At 34.2% G+C, this 23,126-nt stretch overlaps 1 protein-coding gene across 1 annotated transcript in view; it reads left to right on the top strand.

Moving 5' to 3' along the window:
* LOC136027197 (probable E3 ubiquitin-protein ligase HERC2) overlaps positions 1 to 23,126 on the top strand; it is a gene marked incomplete in the record, with an annotated part of 290,251 nt that overhangs the window by 66,226 nt on the left and 200,899 nt on the right. Inside the window, 7 exon segments of the mRNA XM_065704213.1 lie at positions 4,307 to 4,462; positions 8,380 to 8,565; positions 10,670 to 10,855; positions 16,443 to 16,561; positions 17,882 to 18,049; positions 20,756 to 20,950; positions 22,510 to 22,802. Coding sequence (XP_065560285.1) covers positions 4,307 to 4,462; positions 8,380 to 8,565; positions 10,670 to 10,855; positions 16,443 to 16,561; positions 17,882 to 18,049; positions 20,756 to 20,950; positions 22,510 to 22,802 — 1,303 coding nt within the window.

Raw genomic sequence — 23,126 nt, 5'->3', positions numbered from 1 at the left:
TTTTGAGAGATCGTCAAAGTTGACACTGTTTATTAAAACACTATTTTTAAAAAGAAACAGTGATTAGTTAACGCTTTTTTTCCTATACTTAATACCCTCGTTTTAAATGTCTTCTCTGCATTTCTATCTCTTCGTTCTGCTTTCCTTGTTACACCCCTAAAAGAACTGGTATTAATGTTTAATACATCTTTTACGAATATACAAGTCGTATCTTTATCCTCATTTCCTACTCTTCATTACTATCATAGTTACTAAGCGATTCCACAAAGTTTGGCAACATGCCATTTTTTTTTTTTTTTTTTTTTTACAATAAAAGCTTAACTCACTCGCAACAGCAGTCGGAAATACAAAGGCAAAAAATTATGCAGATAATATTAAATATCATTTTTTTATAGATGCAGTCAGAATTACAAAGGCAAAAAATTATGCAGAAACTATTAAATATTTATGGTGAACAACTTTTTATGTTTTTTATCGTGGGATAGTTTTTGTAACTTAGTAATTTTTTTTGCATAAATATTTTTATACCATTTAATTTCAACACATTTATTAGAACTTTAACCCTCACCAGATTTTAGATTAAATTTACGACCTTTTCCACCCCCTACCTACGACATATAATTGTCGAGATTCCATTTCAAATCGCGGGTATTTCTTTGTGTGGAAGTTTATCGAAGCAACCTATTATGCCCCCCCCCCCAACTAAAACAGTGAATCCACCCCTGGTTACATACAGAGACCACTAATGCCTCGATTATTACCACACTCACTCTTATCACCTTTCTTTTACAGTGGTTTAATTAAGGTTTTCCTAAAATCGTTAGGTGCTTCTCCTTTTTCAAAAACACCATATTTAAGAAACTCACTTACCACAATATCAGTAATTGTATTTCATTAAATGTTCCTTAATCACTAATTGTAGCCCCGCTCCTATCTTTGCCTGGATCGATTCCGGATTGACTATGCCCTCTCAATATATTGATATACCAGTACAATATTTTACTATTATGCCGTCTAGCTGCGTCTTTCAGATCCTTTGCAATTTTATCCATGGCCTCCACTTCACATCTCCTTATTTCATGTTTTAATGCCACTTTCTTTACATTTCTTCTGTTTTCATATGATCTATCTCTCAGATAATTTTTACATAAGCCCCTTCTCCTCTCTATCAAACATAAGGTTATTTCACTAATATTCCTAGCTGCAGTCCTACCTTTTTTCCCTAAGACATCATTAGCAAATTCACAAATTGTTTTTCTAAAATTATTCAAACCATCTTCCGCATTGTCAAACTCTCAACTTTAGCGTTCTACTATTCCTGAAAAATTTCTCTTAAATTCTCCTCCTGGAGTCTACCAACAACATAACTTCACGGAAGGTAATTACCCTTCCGAAATTTTAGCCATAAAGTAACCATAGACACTACTAGATGTTGATCTTTACTTTTAACATCAATAACAGCACTCTTATATACTTTAGTATCATGTATTGATCCTGCCAGTCTTCAGTTTACTATAACATAGTCAATAAAGTTTGCTGTCTTACCATCACGTGAATACCATGTCAACTTATGGGCCATTTTATGATCAAACACCGTATTGGTTATAACTAGATTATTATACTTTCAAAATTGCAAAAAGTCAGTAGCCATTACTGTTTTTTTTTCTACAACAAATTTACCTAGGCTAGGTTAGCATCTATTCCTATTTCAACTGAACTGGGCATTAAAATCTCATAGTTAAAAAAAACACCATATTTCCACTTGGGACCCTGTCTTTTTGTTCTTGTGACTGTAAGTAAAATTCACCTGAGTCACTAGTATTTCCGTCAGTCCGTTCTACAGGGGCATATATTACAATAATTGATACCCTGGACTTTTTAGTCATCAAAATGAGCTATTAATGTTCTATTATTAATACATTCCCAGTCTAAACAAGACTTAGCAGCTTCCTTATTATCGTGAGCCCTACTCCCTGTCTATGTACTCCATCCTTCCTGCCTGAGTAAACAAATTCTATATCACCTAATTTAATGCTTCCTACCCCTGGGATATAAGTTTCTGAAACTCCTAATAAGTCCAGCTTGAATCGTCTGAATTCGTCAGTCAAAATGTCGATACGATAGTCGTTTTTAATGTCGTAACATTATTTTAACCTCAGGAAAAGCAATGTTCCCGGATATCAGTGCAGGACGGGGATCAACTTGTCTTATCAAGTCTACACCGAAGCGCTTAAACTGGCTTAGAACCGAACTGCAAGGAGTCCCTGGCACCTCTAGTATGAATTTTGTAAAATTCTTGGCCCATCGTGGTTTTCAAAACTTGGCGATGCTCTTCTATCAACAAGAGTCGAAATCCTGCACGGACAGTCTCAAGCCTATTACCTCCGACTTATTATGTATTCATGCCTACAAATTTTACGCTATTACTGGGATGCAACCCATAATAGATAAATTAGCTAGGAAGAGGTTTTTTTGCCCAAAAAATGTCCGTCAAAACATACCAAGCCCAGAAGAATTATCCATTAATCAATGCCAATGCTCTGTCAGATACCTAGGCTATAATTTCCTAGTGGCACCACTCTTCAAGTGAGAGACAGATGACCGTAAGGTCCTCAGTCTTGCAGGTACCACGAAAGGGTCGAGGCAGCCCTTTGCAGAGGGTGTTGTCCAAGGATTTGGATCTTACGCCTTGCCACAGTTGTCCTTCTATAGGGGATCCTCCCACGATAGTGCTCTGCGTCACCATGCCTTTTAACCTATTAAAGGAAGAAGGTTTGTAACTTATGGGACGTTTGGACACGCCGGTAGGCTCTGTTGAGCATACATTTGAGGGGCCTTCTTCCTCCTCCACCTGTATTTATAGCCGTGGGCAAGGGTGCCCTAGTTTCTATTATGGACACCCAGGGACAAGGTCCCCTCTTCGTCCGTACCTCCTATGGAGGTACCCTATAGATCTGTAGGGAGTTCCCCTATCGCCACTTGGTGACACGCTGAGTGTCCCTCGCCCACGTGTCGCTCCCACGCTGTGGGAGGCCTTTAACAAAATAAACTGGTGATTGGGCAATATAAAAAGTTTAAAACAAACACTATTTTACAGGACTTGATAGCACAGCGGTAAGAGCACTTCCTGAGGTTGTGGTAACTTAGGTTGTAATCTTGAATAGAAACATGATTTTTTTTTGCTGGAAATTTAAAAATTTGAAAATATATTTTTTTTTAGAATCCATGAACACAAGTAGAAACGACGGGCGAAAAATCGACTGGGCTTTGCATAACTTGATCTTGTTTACTTGTTTTCCTCAACTTTTCGACGTTTTTGTTTATGCATTTAAGACCTATATAAATTTGGTGTTAATTTTATGTAAAAACCCAATCCTTTTTGGTATATTTCTTTTGGATTGAGTTTCAGAGAAACTCGTTCAACCCTGATGAAGAACCCGAGTGTCGTAGCCACAACATAAAAGTACTTTCTTTGTTGTAGTTTTCATAATGTTGTCACTAGAGTGTTGTATTTTCATCATGTCTTTGTATGTTGCATTAGGAGTACGCATATAAATTACAGTCATAACAACACCTTTTAATAATTAGCTTTTTAGCGATGTACTGAAGTTTCTGAGATTCGAACATTTAATGCAACTTGAAAACATTGTATCGAGAACCCTAATTAAATCCCTAAATAAACGTGTGCACATGTCATTGCTGCTTCTATATTACCCCAATATGATCTTTGCTAATTACAATAAAATTAAGACAAATTTAAATAATTAAATACTGCATGGCAAAAAAGCGAAAAATCAACACTACGCCCATAGAATAGGAATGACCAGCATGTGACTACTAAATGTAGATATCGAACAAAGCAATGTAACACCCAATGTCTGAGATCATTCCACTTCATAAAAATACAAGTAACCTGTATAGAGAAAAAAACTGGTTAACCATATACTATGTTTTGAAGCTCACCCGGGATAGCTGTACATTGTTTTGCACTTGGCTCAGTTATGTTAGCACGGTGGGCAGTTCTGATTTCAGTGTGTATATGCTGCTAAAAGTTTCTGTCTGCCAAATTTGGATTAGTTTATCATACTCATAGATATCAATTCTGTTTCTCCTCTGCAGAAGTCCCGTAGGAGATGAACTTGGAACTCCCTTTCCATATCTATTAAACATTTGAGATATGCGCTAAAGCGTGACTTATGGTGTTGGAATTGGAAGTTTATTTATTTTTACGAGCAGACTTTCTTATTATTTGGCTGCCTGAACCTATGCATATTCGTTATTTCAGCTTAATTATTAATATTTCCAGATGATTTGCAATTCTGTGTAGTTCGATTACTAGATAGCTATATTCAGTTGCTGACGGACCATATTGGAAGTATCACTCCTATTGTTTGCAGTCTTGTTTCCAATTTTCCAAGTCATCTGCAGTTAGCTTATACAATTCTTGAATATGATATTACAGGTAAGTCTCGTATACTTTTAGCGTCTCTTCTCCTTCCACGTTTTTAAATTATGTTAAGAAAAGAATATGCCTGATCTGAAGTCTTATAATTTTCGAGTTCACTCTGTTAAGAATTGAAATTACTATTCAAGTTTTATTATTGTCTGCTTCATCTTCTCGGTCACTTATCTGTTTCAACTACGGATTGCTAGTTCTCGAAATATTTGTCGTAGAAGAAGTGAAACTAACCAGATTTTTTTCTAAGTAACGAAACGCCATCTGTTTCACGTATGCAGCTACAACGGCCTTCATGAGAGGAAAAAGTAATGGTTTTATTGATTATTTTACTCGACCGTTCTAAATCTATGTAGATGAATAAATCAACAATTAAATTAAATAAAAATTACACTGTATAATTAAGTCAAGCTTAAAACGAACAAAAATTACTAAAAACAGGAGTTTGGCTACTGCCGACTTTCCTTACACTTCTTACTTTGAAAAATAAAAATAAAAAAAACGTGTGAGATATCGTTCTTTATGAAATCTTCAGTTTATTTGTACTAGTTCTTTCCAGTTATCTTGATTATTATGTGTGATTTATTTTTGTTTGTCGTTGATCTTTAAGAAACAAAGTACACTGCTCAAAATTTTCAATGAACAATTTTTTTCACAAAGAAATTTTTTCAATGTTGAAATTCTTTTTTTAATTTGTCATAGTTGTCAATATCATAATATATAAAAGAAAATGCAACATAATTCTTGTTGTAAGCAAAATTCTGTTTTTGGTAAGTACTATACTATGCGCTTTTTTTTTTTTTTTTTTTTACATTTATACCTTTGAAAAAAAAATTAAAGTGAAAGAGCCTTGTGGCTCCTTGCTATAGGCAGCGCTATAGCGCTGCTGATAAGTGGGGGGAGAGAAACCTCCTTGGAATAGGCTGGATACATGTGCTTGAAGAATTGCTTCATCGTTCGTTTGGTAATAATGTTAAATTAAATTTAACTCAAATGTGATACAGGTGCTATTATTTCTCATCAAAACTGATGACTATCCTGCAATATGTCAATCTTATATTCTTTACTGATATAGTAAATACAGCGATTTTGGTATTATTAAAGAAGAAATTAAATGAAAAAGGACAAGTTTTTTGCCCCCTCCTCAAAACACCACTCTTTACGCTAAAGTCATTTTTTAGTACTTTAAAAAAAGCTTCTTGTTGTTCTAACTAAACGATCATTGTGTTTCAGGAGTCATTTTTAAAGAATTTGGACAAAATTTAAACTTTAGCGTAAAGAGCGAGTAGTTGAAGACGGGGCAACCCCCTTCATATGCGTAATAGTTTCTATTCGCTTTAAGTTTTAATGTTGCTCCATACTTTCTGTTGAAAAAGCTTGTTTTTTTTGTTTTTTTTATTTCTGATCGTTTTTTAACAATGCCAGGAAATCTGGCCCAACCTTCACGGATGACCCCCTCCCTCCCCATGGAATTATCCTCTACTCCGATGGTTCTCAAACTTACTTAGACACTTTACACCTTTTTACCCACAAAACATTTTTCGTACCCCTTCTCAGTTACCGGTACTAAGTAAGCTATAGCTAAAATATTAATAAAATTGCCAGTACTAGAGTTAAAGAGTTGTTCTATTTTTTTGTTGACCGGCCGCGTACCCCCTAAAAAATTTTGCGTACCCTCAGTGGGTGCGCGTACCAAATATTGAGAACCTCTGCTCTAGACAAATCAATCCTGGTGAAAATTTACCCCGGACAATTACTCTTTAACAACTCCACGCTTAATATCGAGACTGAAAAGACAAAGCAAATGATTTCCTCTGACAAGTTCACTCCCTGGAAACTTCCCTTCTCATTGAAAATTCTACCGTGAAAACACCCCCAGCAAAAAATCCCTCCCCCCCCCACCCGAAAATGTAAATAACGGACAAATTTTATAACATAAAGACCTTCCCCCCTGGGGCTGTGGGAGGGTCATGTTATGCCCAAAGGTATAGTTAATGCGCCTTTCAACTATAATGAACAAAATGACCATCCCAAAATTTTTATCGGACGATTTTGGGAAAAAAGGGGTAGTGAGGGGGGCTAGTGGCCCTTCAATCTTTTTGGTCACTTAAAGGACATTAAAAATTTTGATTTCCTTTTGAATGAGCCCTCTCACGATGTTCTAGCACCAATGGGTCGATACGATCACCCCTGTTATTGTGGCAAAATTATAAAATTTCAAATTTTTGTAGATAGAAGCTTGAAACCTTAACAGTAATGTTTTTTGATGCACTGAATCTGATGTCATCATTTTCATTAACACTAACTTCGAGGGGGGTGTTTCCCCCTTTTTTTGAAAATCAGGCAAATTTTCTCAGGCTCATAACATTTAATGGGTAAACTTAATGAAACTTACTTATTTGAAATCAGCATAATAAGCCGATTCTTTTGGCTATATATATACATATATATATATGTATATATATATATATATATATATATATATATATATATATATATATATATATATATATATATATATATATATATATATATATATATAAGAATTGTCGTTGTCCATACAGAATGTATTTGAAGAAAAAGAAAGTTTAGTATCAATGTCAAATCTTTTTCCTATGCAATAATAAATGAATGAAAGTCGTGAGGTGTCTGATACAAAGTTTTGCCTGCTTGTTCCTAAAAATTAAACATAAAAGTTGTGTATTCTAAAGCTCTAGATGAAAGAGGGTGCAGAAAACATTTGCTAATTAGGTTTTTATTAAGAGTAGAGACGGTATTTCAGAAGTGGAAACCGATCACCCTTTAAAGTTGTTAAGGAATTTCGCTTGGTACTAAGATATCTCACCGTCTCTACAACTTCAAGGCTTAGAATAGTGGTTCCCTATCAATTTTGGACCATGCCCCACCTAAGAATTTCAAAAACCCTGATTTCCCCCTCCTGATATTTCAATTTTGTTATTCAAAATTATATATTTTTTCACCTGAACAAAACTTAAAAGGCTATTAACTTGGTATTATTTTTTTGCCGTCGTCGTCTAAGCATATTTAATGGTAATGAAAATTATTACCTGTATTAAACAGTTTCTATAATACGCATGTGGTTATTGCAATAATATCATCTATCTTTTTGCCCTTTAAATACACATGAATCTAACGTCATTCACAACGAGATTGTCTTTCTTTCTTTTTTTTTTCAAAATAAGGCTCTATAGTATGGTCAGCCAAGGGTGCACGTCCTGCCCATGACCCGCCAAAATATTGCCATTTCACGCTGGTGGGGCCTGCATCCCACGTTGGGAATCACGGATTTTCATCTTCGGTTGCTGTTTATTTAGAGTGTAAGTTTTGAAGAATTAAAACGTTTCAGAATTTGAGGATGATTGCACAAAATAATAGAAACATTTTCACCCCCTAATACTACATAATCTTCTGAAAACCAATTTGACCACATTCAAACTAAATTGCCCTATTATCTGATGAAATAATAGAGGCTCACCCCCCTCCCCTGGGAGTCGTCTGAATTTCCACTGCTTTATAATAATTTCCGACGCTCCTAAGATTGGACCAACCAGTATCCACATTTGCTTAAACGCATTAGAAAATACCAAACTTTCACACAACTGATTTCTAAGTTAAAATCATTAATGTGCTCCTTTTGAATTTTATTCGTCGTTTTTTAGACAGACTAATCAGTTTATCTTATAAGCGAGTCGATTTTCATCTTGTTCTGTTTTCTTAGGATGGATTCCTCCCCCTCCCCCTCCTACAATAAGTTTCGTGTCCCAAAAGTCGACGGGCTTATACTGGGGTATGTCTGAAATTGCCCTTAAATGAAAACCCATTTGTTCTAATTTTTTTTTTTTTTTTTTTTTTTTTTTTTTTTTAATATCTAAGAGATCAAGCTTTATAGTTGTTACTTGTAGGTGTGGTTCTACCAGAATTGGTCACCAGCCTGTTAGTACTACATAAAACTGTGTCACCATTGTACAGAGTCGTTCTTCCTGTATCTAGTATAGTACATGTTTTTCAATGGGTTGATAGTATTAATCGACTTTCGTCGTCTTTTGAAGTAGATACTCTGGAAGACCTGTCTTTACCTGGAACTACAGGTAAGCTGTAAAGTAACCTTTATAAATGCCCTTGTCAGTTTTGACCTCAGATTAGGATCCCTTTCTGTCATCCTTTTAAGTAACCGTCGAGTCAAGTATCGGAAAAGTTCTGATCAAATGCTAATGAAATATCATCTGAAACGTTCTGCAAACCAAAGATGGGCCGTTGTGAAATAAATTTTTATTTGTAATTTGACAGTTTTTTAGGTACAGCCTACGTTTGCCTTTCAATGTTACATTTGGTGAAAGTGTATTTGTTGGATTGGGATAATCATAAAAAGAGGTTGAAGTCGTACCTGAGACAAATAAAAGTCAGCTATGTTCGGATCGACTCGTTTGGTCTTGTCGTTTGTACAAACGGTGGTACAAGGAAACAAAGATCCTTTGTGGATTTAAGGTTATTAAAAATAACAATAGTAATTGTGCTACGAAGTAACACTACTGCTTTCGTGGCTTCACAACATTTTTTTCTTTTTTTGTAGTGGATGCGCTGTAGATCGGTACCGGTGAGAGATAAAAGTTCTAATCCTTTCTTCCATATTGAAATCATCAACGAGAAAAGAAAGTTTTATCGGAATCTTTTAAAACTTTCAATAATTCTCCCGCTCCCCCTCCCCCCCCCAAAAAAAATCTATTGTGCTAAAAAGAATAAACAAGGAACAAAGCAAAGCTGTTCTAAGCCCTGAAAGTGAGCCTCTTAATTAGGATGTAATTTTGGAATCATGTAGAGGCTAAAGTTATCTCTTTGAGTCCCGAGATTCAAAAACTTACATGTCTTCTAGACTTGTAGGAAGTAATGAGAGACACTCAAGTGCTGTCTGTGATTATTTCAAGATTTAAAATCGGATCGAATTCTTGAATTATTTTTGGTCAAAATTAAGGTGGAGGAAGTGTTTGATCTTGGATTTCTGTTTGGCTCGAAACGTTCACGGATTGGTCTGTAGGCCAGGAACACATGTTTTTTTCGGAAGGGGGGGGGGGTGCTGGTGGGCTTAGAAATAGGGCAAAGAGTTTTTGCTTCTAATCATTTCGAAATTAATAGAAATAAGTCCTTGGGTGAAGGCCTAACCTCATGCACAAAAGAATTTGGGTCCAATAATTGGACCCGAAAAGGGCTAAAAAACCTTTTCATCCTGTTAGCTCAAATCATGCTTCCTTGAACTCTTGGACTATGAGGACTTGAATTCAAAATAACAAAGAGAGAAAACTAGTTTTTTTTCCCCTAAACGGGACCAGAAAAAGGACTGAAAAGACTCAATAAACCTTTTTTCACTTATTGACTTGATTTTTATAGCCTTAAGTTCATGGGCAATGGGAACCCCAACACATAAGAAAGAATTGAGAGTTTGAGTTTCTTGAGAAAAAATTGAGTTTCTCCTAAAAATAGAGCCAGAAAAATGCCCAATAATATTTGTTCAATTGGGTACGGCCCTTAAATATGGGATCAGAAAATGGTTAAGAAAATTGTTTGTTTCTGATAGGCGTGGAACTTTCAAGAATGCTTGCCTGGGCTAAGAGAACCAGACATTTTTGATACTAAAAGGGATAATTACGGGGCCTGGAAATGGGATAAAAAACTTGTTTTTTCAAATAGCCTGAAACATAAAGTTTTAAATCCCTGGTCCAGGGGAACCTAATGTAAAAAAGTTTAGGGGGCACAGCCATTAAAGAAACGGGCCTGAAAAAGGACACAACGTTTTTCTGATGTGCTGAAAACTGGTAGTGCTTAACCCTTAGTTCAAGTGGACCACAATGCATAAGAAAAATAGGGCCTTAGTTAAATTTTCCTTCATTAAATTTTGCCTTCATTAAATTTTCTAGGGGGTAGCACCTTCGACTTTTGTTGCGCGTTTGGAGTTTTTATGTTCAGTGCTGTAAACAATGTTGTTGTTGCTGCTCCACAACTGTGATTCATCCCTTACAGTTGCTGCAACACTTCACAGGGCCTTAGCACTAGAGGCTTAGTTAAATTTAGAGCATATGAAAATGTAATTTTACTAGCTTCCTTCTTCTCAATTTTATTTTTATTTTTGCTTCTTCTACTGTGGTTCTAAAAAAACTCTTCTAGTGTGTTAGTAGTTATATTTTCCTTTTTGTTCTTTAGGTTTGTCGTACCATATGACTAAGATGTCCAAGTCTTTTGAAGATCTTCCACTTGTGAGGAAAGCTGATATTGAGAATCACAATCGAGATGGAGGTCTTTGGGTTATTGTTGAAGGAAAAGTGTATGATGTGCAAGATCTCAGGTTACAAGCCCCTTTTAATGGAGAAGAGTTTCATTGTTTTACAGGTTTGTATAAAAACAAAGGCTTGTCTCCTTGTCGTCCAATAATTCTTAATTTTTAACAAGAGTTGGAATACTTTGCTCTATGGCCATCGTAGGCTTCTAAAGCGCTTAAATTTTAGCTGTATCAACTGATTGTCAAAATAAATCATTTTTGAAATTACCACAGCTATGGAAAGGTTCATAGCTTGTTAGTTTTTAAAGTTTTAAAGTTTACTTTAATGTTTTTTTTTTAAATTCCTTTCCAGTAGCCAACCATAACACCCTTGAACAGAAAGAAAAGGTTGACAACGAATAAAAATGATCGAATTACCCACCCACTCCCCTAAAAAAATATTATTTTGAGCAAACTCTGTATTGCTCTTTAAAGTCCGAATTTGAATAACAACGAATAATAAATAAAGTTATCATTCTGTAAAATTAATAATACCAAATAGGTACAACCTAATACTACTAACTGAAATGCTGTATATAACAAACCATTGCTATTTCATAAAAAAAAAGAGATCTACAGGATGAGTGTATGATTTGTGCATAGCTATACGCCATAGTCATTACACAGATTTGACCCTTGGACAGGTCAAAGATTTGAGGTCAAAGGTCAGATTTGACCCTTGACAGATTTGGTCTGTGTCATATACGTTTTACTGAAAAATAAATGAAATTTATTCAACACATCTTTTCATCTTTATAAAACAGTTAAACTAGATAAATGATGACCATATATTGTAACTGTTACCACGAATAATTTTATTGCAGCCAGCCCTTTAAGGCTAGCGAGTGATTTGCACTTTACAAATAACTAAATAAATAGCTGAAATTGAAAATTCAAGCTTTTATTCATTTGAAAGGAACACGTTGAAAATGAAGAAACAATTGGTAAAATCTATTGTATATTAGAGGATAAAAATTGATTGTTACAAATATCCTTATAGAGATAAAAAAGAATTTCCTGGAAGTTTGAGCAGTATCTAATTTTTAATGTTACATTGACGAAGCCAAAACTAAATAAAATATTGTTTACAGTTTTTCTAAAATGCAAAAGACACTCAAGGCTTTTGGGGATTTGAGGAGTGCGAGCTTAACTGTGTTTCTGGCAATTTGTGTTAGGTTTAAGTTTGGATTCACTGTTCGTTGTAATATCTATTGGTTCTAGGTTTTATTTCTCCAGTCTTATAGGTAGTTGTCATTTCGGTGCTGACGTCTTGTACAAACTTATTTCTGCTCTTAAACTTGCTCTTTACTTTTCAGAGACAGAGTTGTTTTTTTTTATTTTTATTTTAATCGATATTTTTGTTTTGTGTTTACTAATAAGATAAAGCAACATTTGTTTGTGAATGCATATAAGTAAATACACGAGACTTGCCCCTATAGGCCCTAGGGCCTGTAGAAGAGGGAAAGGGGCCACAGTTACTAGTTGAACTCCAAGTAAAAAAAAAAGAGACAAAGTGTGAATTAGAAAAACTAACACCAAGGGCCAAAACATGCATGATGAATGGCCAAGGAAAAAATAATATACCCCGCAAATTAAACGAATTTCGACCCGTCCTCATTTATCTACATAAAGAAAATTTATGAAAATTTATTCAAGGATGAATAAATAAATTTCTAATAATTTCTTTTAATGGTGCCGAGTGAGGGGCACCTTCAAGTCAATTTATGGATCTTATTCCATACTATATACAACGCACTCATAACATTGAAAGCCGATCTTGAGGGCGGAGAAAGATCAGCTGAATATGTTTTAGGCTATGATTATGATTATTAGATTGATTAAAGACAAAATGTGGAGTAAAACTAAGACTGTTAAGTAGATCACCGAGGAACTGAGAAAAAGTAAAAGATCTTCTTGAAAGTTATAAATGGATTCCAGATTAAGTAACGGTTTATTTGCCAAAAAATAAGTTTTCTGACAAAGGCTTTTTGCTTTATTGTAAACCTTAGAAAGGGGTCTCAGGAAAGTAGGAAAAATTGAAATTAGTATAATCGGATAATCAGAAACATAATGCCGAATTAAGAAGTGACAGAACCCTTGAAAAACAACCCAGCAAAAACATGTTTAAGTTCTTTCCGAGTTCTAAGCCTACTGTACATCTTCATTTCGATCAAATCAAGAAGATTTTTAAAAGATTAGTTTGCATCAAGAAGTATGCCCACCCATTGGATATAATGATCCTCAGATTATATAGAAGAAAAAAAAACATATGAAAGACTGTTTTCAGGTAACTTGGAAAAACCCGAAATACATTGAACCAAAATAAAAATCGGCTTAGTCTAAAACCTACTGCTTTACTGGCGCTTTATTGAAAAGTATATGTGTTTTGAACAGTCTTGGTAAGCACAAATAAAATCAAACTGAATGTTTGATGTGTTAATAATTGTTGAAAGACCGTCAGTTCAAGTTTTTGTTATATGGTCTTTGAACTATTTTTAACAAAATGGTCATCTAAAATTTTTTTATCGGATGTATTTGGGGGAAAAGGGTGGGGGAGGGAGCTAGTTGCCCTCTGATCACTTTTACACTTAAAAAAGACACTAGAACTTCTGATTTTCAATCTAATGAGCACCCTTTGAAGATATTTCCTTGAGCTCCATTTAGCACGAACTTTTATAAGCTGGGTCTCTGTATATTTTAACGCCATACAATTAAAATTTTTTTTTCAAAAAGGTCAAGTAGACCAGTGCTGAATAGGAGATTAGCTAAGTCGAAAGCTATGGGAAGAATTGATTTGCAGTGAACATTTAAATTAATTGCTTTTGGGGCTATTCAATCCATTCACTCTTTTGCTTTTTGCTGTTTTAGCTTCCCTATTTTTATTTATCGTATTTTTTAATTTCAAGCTTTATCTTTTGCAATGTCTATTTTTAAAAACAAAGGAATGAACTAACCAATTGGTTACTTGAACTAACCAATTGGACATTTGCAATACTTTATGCTTGAATATGGGTTCTTTTTTAAAAATAATATCATAAATAGGATGAATAATTTATATTATCAGTATCTTTATTAATTGATAAACCTGCAAAAATATGTTTTGTATTTCTAATACTTCAAGAGCCCATTGAGTGAAACCATTATCATTGGAAGTGTCTGTTGCTATCTCGAACTGCACAAAATAGGTCCGAATTGTAAAAGATATGTTCTTGCCAAAGCCGAAGTGAAACTTTCTGGAGATTTTGTAAATTTTAGAGCATTATTCTATTGTATTCTGCTGCTCAACAAAACGCTCCACAAATTGTTGGCGCGTTCAACCGACGTAAAACTTACCACGAGAGCAAGGAATGCTGTATACACCACTTGGCAAACTGTAACGTGTTACATCTTTCCAGAATATACAAAGCTACTCTATGGTCTGATTAATTTAAAACAAGTTGACATATTATGTTTCAATAAAGTCCGTTTAATTTTGTCTCCAAGAATTAGTATGTAAGAATTATTTATATGCCTACTTTTCATCGACAAATTTCAATCTTCTAAGTTTTCGCACCCAATATGGAATGATTGCGATCGGCCGAAATCTGGTGCTGTTAATGACATACGGTTATATATCAAACGTCGTTTTGCTAAGTGTCTTGTCAATCACAAAGCTGATGTTATTGAGGAGCGAGCTTTGCAACTAATCCAAATGAAATCTGGAGATTCATCGGGGGGAAAAAGTCAAAAGGTGTTGCTTCAGAGCTTCCGAGTGAGAGTTACTAGATCAACTATTTCACTAGCGAATTTTCTCCACCTGATCCAGTGTTAGAAACCCACTATAGATCACTACTAGTGGATAGTCTAGTTGATACTGAATCAGATATTGGCTTCATAGTCACGGCCTCTGATATTTATAGTGCTATTATTCACTTTCGAAAAAAATTTCTCGCGTGGTTATGATCAAATATGTGGTTTTCATTTATTACTGCAAGTGATAGGGTGCTGCAATATCTATATTTGTTTTGCCAAATCATTTTTAATTCTGGTATTATCCCCGATTCTTTTTGTGTTAGTACATTAAGTCCTTTTCCGAAAAAAGATAAATATAGCCGGCAATGTTGTTCCTATAGACCCAACAGTTTCTTCTGTTCTATGTAAATTGTTTGAATTATTTGTCATTAAGGACGTAAATAAGGCTTGTTCAACTCCGGACAACCAGTTTGGATTTAAGGAAGGCTGTAGTCGGGAACATGTGTATTATATACTTCCCAACATTCTGATGTATGCAGAGAATAGTGGTTAGTTTCTCGTCTTTGCGGCTCATGATGTCTCTCGTGCTTTCGATTCTAGTGTGCATTCCCGTTTACTGTATAGTGCGCAGCAGCGAGGTCTCAGTCGTTCAGTTGTACGGGTATTTAAAAATATGTATGCAAGATTGTGTGTTGTCGTGAAAGTGCCTACTCGTCATAGTTATGTAGTGAGTAAAGCCGTAATTCGAGTTTGGAAAGGAATCCGCCAGGGTGGGTAATTTCTTCACCATTGTATAATAATAGTGTGATTGCACCCCAGAAAAAGGCTAGAATTAATTTTGGTTTTAAAGGTTTGGACCTTTCCATACTCAATTACGGTGACGACATCCTGAATTTAAGGAGAACTGTATCGTCTGTGGAGGAAATTTTGTTTGTGCTTAGTAGGGAATATGCCGAAATTGGTCTCAATTTTAATGCTTTGAAGAGCGAGGTCCTTGCTTTCGGCAAATCTTTCGGTGGAGTTAGAAGCTTAGAAAAGCGTTTGGTGAGATGGTTCGCTGTAAAGCTAGATGCAGCAGGCGTATTCTTGTCCGTGTGTACGACGCTTATGCAATGCCTCGTGTCCTCGCATTGACTCCATTTTGGAATTTGTTTACCGCTACTGATAAAAAGACTATTGAGACTATCCGTGAATTTTCGTTTCGCGAAATTTCTCTTGTATATAACCCTATGGGCTAGAAACAAAAGACTAGTGTCAGCCTCTGGATTAACTGAACCACTAGCTGTGGCTGAGTAGCGTCGCGGTCGCTATTTTTCTAAGCTTGATAGGACAAACAGCCTCCATCCTGCTATGTGTTAGTAGAAATATTTGAATCTATTCTTTGCAGTACAGATTTCTTTGTGAGTGTCTTCATCTTTCTTTTTTTTTTTATTTTTTTTTTTGTCTTCTCATCTACTCCATTTTGAACCCATGTGTACTTCTTTGGGCAAAAAAGATATTGATTGATTGAATGAATTCTTAAATTGTTTGATTACTGTTTCGATTTTTACTTGTTTGGTATTAAAAACTATATTTAAGCCAAAAATATACCAGGCCTATAATTTCTTTTTGTTTCCATTAATGCCTGTTTCTTCCGTAGCTACAGATTAGTTTAAGACCTTTTCAAAACTGGCTGAAAGTTTCCTCATTTTTGCTCTTTTATTGTTTATTTGAGTAACCCTCTAGGTATGTCCTAGTTCTATTTCTGTTTTCTTACGTTCAATACGATGACACATGCAATTTAAAGCAGAAATAAAATATTGGCAGATATTATCCTTCTTCCAGTAGAGTAATATAGATTATTTAATTAGTTTTATGTTGTTTTTGTTTATTTGTATCATTTTATAGTTATGTTTAGTTTGTATCATTTTTTATTCATTTTCATAGGACAGGATGTTGGTAAAGTATTTAGCAGCCCCGAACAGGCAGCTGCAGCGCGTCCTTTGCTTCAATCTCTCTGTGTTGGCACTTATCTAGACGAAGAAGTTGACAACGCTGACCTTAACGTAAGCTTTGTTCTGTCGCTTGGGTACATGGTTAAATACTGCCTTTTTATTGGGGGGGGGGGGGTAAATGAACAAAACAGCCAAGAGCAGGTAAAGTATTTAAAATTAAAGAAATACTGGAGAAGAAAAAATAGAAAAATGTTGTTTTTCTTCTTGGTTCATCCCAAACTCTCCACACATCTATCTGAAATCCTGTCATGCCTACGTTTACATGTAAAGCTAGTCAGAATAATAATAATTAAAAAAAAAAAAAAAAAAAAAAAAAAAAAAAAAAAAAAAAAAAAAAAAAAAAAAAAAAATATGAGCCAAACTTATTACTGAATATTTATTCGATTGCAGTGGTCAAGGATCAGCACAAAATTTTATCATCTGCTAAAGTGAAATAATGTTGTTTTTTTTTGTCAAAATACAACAAACAAGAAAATAAGAAAGCGATGGATATTAGGACATTATTGTCAAAAGTCAGCATATGTTTTGGTAAAGAGGTTTTCAGTTAGATATACTATACAAAATGTAATATATTTACTAGCTTCAATAGTTTTAAGCTAATTTGAACATGTAGGTATGCTCAAAAAGAAAAAAATAAACTACAGAGAATGTTGACAAAGAATATATAAAGCTGCAATTGCTACTTTAAAGTCGTCACATTTAATAGATATTTTAGCAGTAAAATTGTCAGTTATATTATCGAATGAAATGCTGCACAAAGAAATTATGGCACCGTTCCCTTGTCAAGGTGAAATTTTGTTTAAATAATCGTGGGTACTTCTTCTCGTTAGTTTAGTATAATATTTATTTGTAAATTGCTTTGGTAGGGATAAAAAGTGTATTTGACTATTAGAGCTGTTATATTAATTGACATTGTCTACAGAAATGGGTTCCTTGTATTTATTGTTTGTTTAATCCTTGTTCAACATACTGAGCATTTACTTGTTTCATTTTCATTTCTTTTACATAGCAAGTTCAAACTGTAATTTCTCAAAGTATTTTTTTTAAATGAAACAAGTTCTTTCATGAATTTGACAACAAGGATCATAACGGTAAAGGTATCTTTAAAATCGGCCTGACGAATCCTCCACTTTCTGGAAAAATCTAGTAATTGGGGGATTTAAATATATATTTTTTTTTATTTCCATAAAGATCTAGGCTGTGTTGCCTAGGAATGCTCGTATACAAAGATTGACTCAAAACTCCTTCTTTCAAATTAAACTGATAGTTGATTATCCTGTCATTTCATTAAAATTCAGGAGTTGCATTTATATATTCCCATTATAGTTCTATTCTTAGTAATAATAACGTGTCATTTTTACTTTAAATTAGAGTGATCAGGTTGGACTCTCCAGTGAATTGTTCATAGACTTGGAATATACATTGGCTTTGTTCCTGGGTCTTCATTCAAGAACCATGGCCGTAATTAAGAGGGAAGCAACAAGAAAAGAACCGGTATCCAGCGCTTTTGAGCGTAGATTTCTAAGTGGAGGCCTCTATGTAAGTACTTTGATTATTACCCATGTCTTTAAGTGCAGGGATCAGTTAAATAGTGTAGGTGGTTACTAACAGCCATAATATATGCATCCAGATTGTCAAGAGGGCGAATTTGTAAAATCTTAAGAGTGGTTAAAGTTGTGGAGTTGTAACTTTCAGGCAATGTTTAGGAGAATGTTGAACTAATTCAAACGACACTACGTGAACTCAGATGGTCAGAAGGACATTCCTACGATATCTTAGGAACCGGTAAGGGTAATAAGTTAACAATTTCAGGGCATGTTGAAGGGGATATTGAGTTGAATCAAAAGAAATTATGTGCATTCAAGGTTGTCAAAAGGGGGTATCTGGGTTATATCAGGAACAGCTCAGAGAATTAAGTTGAAACCTTTCAGGGATCTAGAGAGGGATGGTCGATTAATATTTGTCTATATTCAAGGTTGTAACGTGATGATGGTGAGAAGGGATTCAGCCCTACAGATATCCAAAGATTATACGTATTTTTCATCCATTTGAATAATATTCGACTTGTATATCCATAAAAAGCTCTATTGTACAACTATCATTCTGTTATAAATTTTTTTGCAAAATAAGTAGCAAACCAAAATCTTGATTTTGTAAGGGGACATACTGAAAAAGCTTTACAAATAGTGTTTTTTTTATTAACCAATAAAAAAAAAGTCAATTAAAAACGAACAGAAATTGTAAAAAGAACTTTTTCCATAAAAGAAGTTTTTTCAAAGGAAAGTAAATAGCTAATTTAAGCCTAAAAGAAGCAGAAATAAAGTCAAATAGTAATTGAAGCGTAAAATGAATGTTAATCACTATCATTAAATAAATGAAACCGAAAACGAACAGAAATTGCTATAAATAATCAAGTGATACTTCAAACGAATGGAAATTACCACAAACAGGAGTAGGGCTAGCGCTCCCTATACCTACTAAAGAAAAGAACTTTATTTGTACTTTCCTTAAAATAAAACACCATTTAGATTTTTTTTCTTTTATAACGTTAAGAACCAAAACTGCGGAGACTATCAGGCAGAAACATCAGCATATAGTAAATTGTCAATATACATTTCAATAGTTATTTCCAATAATCTTGGTTGTTATGGTGATTTTCTTTTTTCTTTTGCTGTTATTGGTGTAATGGCAAATAACAACATGAAGCTCGAGATCAGAATTGTTTTCGTTAAACGTAAATAATGTTTTTGTATTTAGAAGAAACAGGGGGCGTTTGCCCTTCTCCTACTTGTGGTAGTTTCTGCTTATTTTTAGTTTTAATTGGTTATTTATTTTAATTTTTGTTCGTTTTGGGTTTCATTTGTTTATTGGTAGTAATTAAAGTTTATTTTATTTTAGACAGAAGAAAGACTCTTACTGAAGTAAACTAGGTTTAATTCGCCTGATCAATGTGAAGTGTTGGACCAACCTTCGATTGAATTCGCCGGAAAAAAAATGGTTGCAGGAGTAGGACTTAGGCTTTGTTTCTTCGCTGTCGATGATTAAACAATGTCAATCACTTGATGCTTTTAAAATTTTATGCGGTAAAAAAAAAAAAAAAAAAAAAAAAAAAAAAAAAAAAAAAAAAAAAATATAATATCATTCAAGAAAAATCATGACACGCTGCTCAGATATGGTCTCAAAGTACGTTGTTTCTGCTCAAAACCAGCTTTTTCTTTATTTTCTAACACCCAATCGTTGTTGCTACTTATAAAAATGTGCTATGTACACACGCTAGTGCTAGAGTGCCATTTCCCAAAACATGAAATCAAACGAAATTAGTGTTGTGTTGTTTCTAAATACACTCCACGCTATCAAGACTACCCTAGAAACACTTTTCTAATAGTTTCCAAACTATGTCATTGCCTTGCATTATTGTTACTATTTATAATAGTTATGTATTTATTTTTATGAAGAAAATTTTCCTTCCTCCTCATGTATTAGACATGAATCAACGGTAGAACAATGCAAAATGCCCTGTGTCTTACTTCAATGCTTCAATATTATTTAAATATTTTCGGCTTTTTCTGCCATCCACCGGTGAGCAACTAGCAGTACAGATCCAACATAGAAAAGTTTTCTCAAGTTGCCAAAAGAAGAAGAATAAAGTATTAAATCCATTAAATCACACATGTTTTGAATATCCTAAATGCCCTATCTGATATATCGGCTTAACACTTTTGTTGGAAAAAAAGTTAGTTTTTTGCTGGTTATTTATATTATTTGAAATTAAAAAAAAGTAATGAAGGGTGGTCTTTAACTAATATTTGTTATTATATTTGTTATTGAACTTAGCAAATCAAGAGTGTATCAGAACTAAAAATGGATCCAAAATATCGGTGTATTGATTTTGGAAAGTAAAGGTATTTGTATATTAATATATCTGTCAATCAAAATATCACCCAACTCTAGTTTTGATTTAATAGCAGTTTTTCGCTGCATTATCTCTTTTTGGTACGCCAATAATATGTTGTTTACTAGACCTTTTTCTCCGACCAGAATTCTGAATGTCGCTGAAACTGACTGGAGAATGAACAAAAACTTAGAGGGAACATTTTAGTTCTATATATTATTTGTTTAATATTCTATGTCTGATATTACAGATATTAAATATTTTATATCAGAGTTTGCTCTCTATTACTTTAAATGAAGTCAAGTCTTGTATACTGTAGTAGACAGTTTTCTTATGTCTCCTTTATGTTGTAGCGATGTATACCTGTTAATCCTGATAGTGAAAAGAGTGACTCTCCAATGGCATTTTCCGCGTCTGCAATTGCCACACCTTTATCTGAAGTTAGTGACGGTGCCAATCATCCATCTACTTGTAGCAATGATAAGCTGGGTGAGCCAGATGATGCTGTATTTGAGTTTCTCAGGGCTTTGATGGAGGGAGATACAAATGTGAGTCTATTCAGTCATATTTTTATAACGAAGAAGGATTCTATCAAACTGTGGTATCAAAAGAAAATTTAGAACAAAATAATATAACAATAGAACAATGTGGAGAATCTTTTAGTATAGTATTCTCAAATTGGCCGAAATTTTAGTGAAACTTTTGCTTCGTGTTTTTTTTTAGAATTATTTTTTTTCAAAAAAAAATCACAAATTTTAGCTTGGTATTTTCATTATATGTTTTTTTTAATATGTATATTGTTTTATATATATATATATATTGGACGAGCTTGAAGGAATCCTTAAATTGCTATAAATGTCAAGCCTGTCGTGATTTTTTGGCCTGCGCTAAGAGGAATATGGTGGTAGTAGAGGTAAAGGTTGTCGTAAATGGGAAAAGGTAGACGATTCTCTCTTAGTCTGCTACGGTTATTTATATAGAACCTACATTGTCTGGGAAGGCCATAACTCCCATCCTTTCTATGGGGACTGGGCCTGAAAACTTGTCCAAAAAAATAGTTTTTGAGCGTAATGCGAAAATTTTCTTTGGGGCGCAGGAGTCTGTAGTACTAAAATATTTCTAGCTTACTCATTCTACATCTATTGCATCTTAAGAATCTGTCTGTTCGTGCCGTGGGTGTACTATAATGGTAATGAATTGTGTAACTAAATTAGAAACGGAAAAATCTTTTAGTTACTTGTAAATTGTTTCTTCACCACTGCGACTCATCGGCATAGCACATCAGAAAAAGCAGCGTCCTCTAGTTCTATAAAGCTCTATAAACTAAACAAAACGGGATATTGCCTCTATTTGCTAGGGGCATGGGTATATCATATTTATGGCGTAAGAAAACTCTTGATTTCCAATATTAGTGTCAAACCGAACTTCCAATGAAATTTTTGGTTCAACTGTAAGCAGCTCGAATTTTAGCGGTCGACTACATTTAGACTAAACCTCTCAGAAAAGATTGCGTGTTTGAGTGCAAATGAACCAAAGTTTTTGACAAGTTTTACAAGCCTAGTTAAATTGAACGTTTTCCTTGTAAGAGGTGATTTGAAACGTACTGAATTGGTCTGTAGTACTGTCTACACAGTTCAATCGTAGTGAAAACGGATTATCAAGGAAACTCAATGACTCTTAAAATGTATTTATATGTGGAGCGTCGGAGGAAAATTAATTGCATATTCTGAAGAAGTGTGAAGAGTAAAGGGTCTTGAGAAAGGAAATGTTTGGAGTGGATGAGGGGGATGAGGCTTGGGTGGAAAAATTGCTGTGAAATTGGTGTTTTAATATCATAAAAAATCTGGTGCGGGGTTTAATCCATCGTGAGGGAGTTATATGATAACTTAGTTTGTTTTTTTGTATTAATGTTTTGAATGGTTCTCTGTGCTTTAATCGTTTTGAAATTGTAATCAGTTAAAACTTTAAATTGAATCCTTTAATTGTATTTGCATGTTATTCATTATATATTTTTTTTGCCATGTCCCTCAATTTTTTTTTGCGTCAAATATACTAATATAATACTACACACAATACTCACTCAATTTTTATTGCCTTCCCTGTTTAGAACATGAAAGTCAAATCTCTTCTGAATATGATGGAACTTCACTTTCGACCTCCAATGACTTTTGGATTTGATCATCCGATCGAAGAAACTGGTCGAATACTCTTTGCAACTCTGCTAAAGCATTTAGATTTAGGTCATGAAGCAATGGATGTTGCATCTTCCAAAGATCTCTCACCATCTATGCTTGAACTAGGAAAGAAAATTAGTCAAACGAAATGGAGATTGATTCGGCAAAGGCAGGATCAAGATAAATCTTATAAAGAAATTTGTTCAGTCATCATTGAAAAGTGCAGGTAAGAAACTTGCTCATACATTTCCTTATTGTTAACAGTGTAAAAAACTGGTCAGGTTAGTGAGACGGAATGAAAATACGTTTCTTATGAGCGTGCCTATGTCCGCTTTGCGACAAGCTTACTTGTTTATTTTGAAACTTGTCTACAACACTAAGGAAAGAAAGGAATATTATGTACATCTACATTAAGAAAACAAGGACAAAATTGAAACTAGTCTAAATAGTTTTTGGCCGACAAAATAGCCAGAAATTTCTTGAAAAAGGCGTATTACTTTAATATTCTTTTTTCTATTTTTTTGCAGCTTCTTGCTGAAAAAGCCTGACA

The sequence above is a fragment of the Artemia franciscana genome, chromosome 5 (assembly GCF_032884065.1).
Source record: "Artemia franciscana chromosome 5, ASM3288406v1, whole genome shotgun sequence".
In the NCBI taxonomy this organism is placed as follows: domain Eukaryota; kingdom Metazoa; phylum Arthropoda; class Branchiopoda; order Anostraca; family Artemiidae; genus Artemia; species Artemia franciscana.
This window is presented reverse-complemented; position numbering and strand designations above follow the sequence as displayed.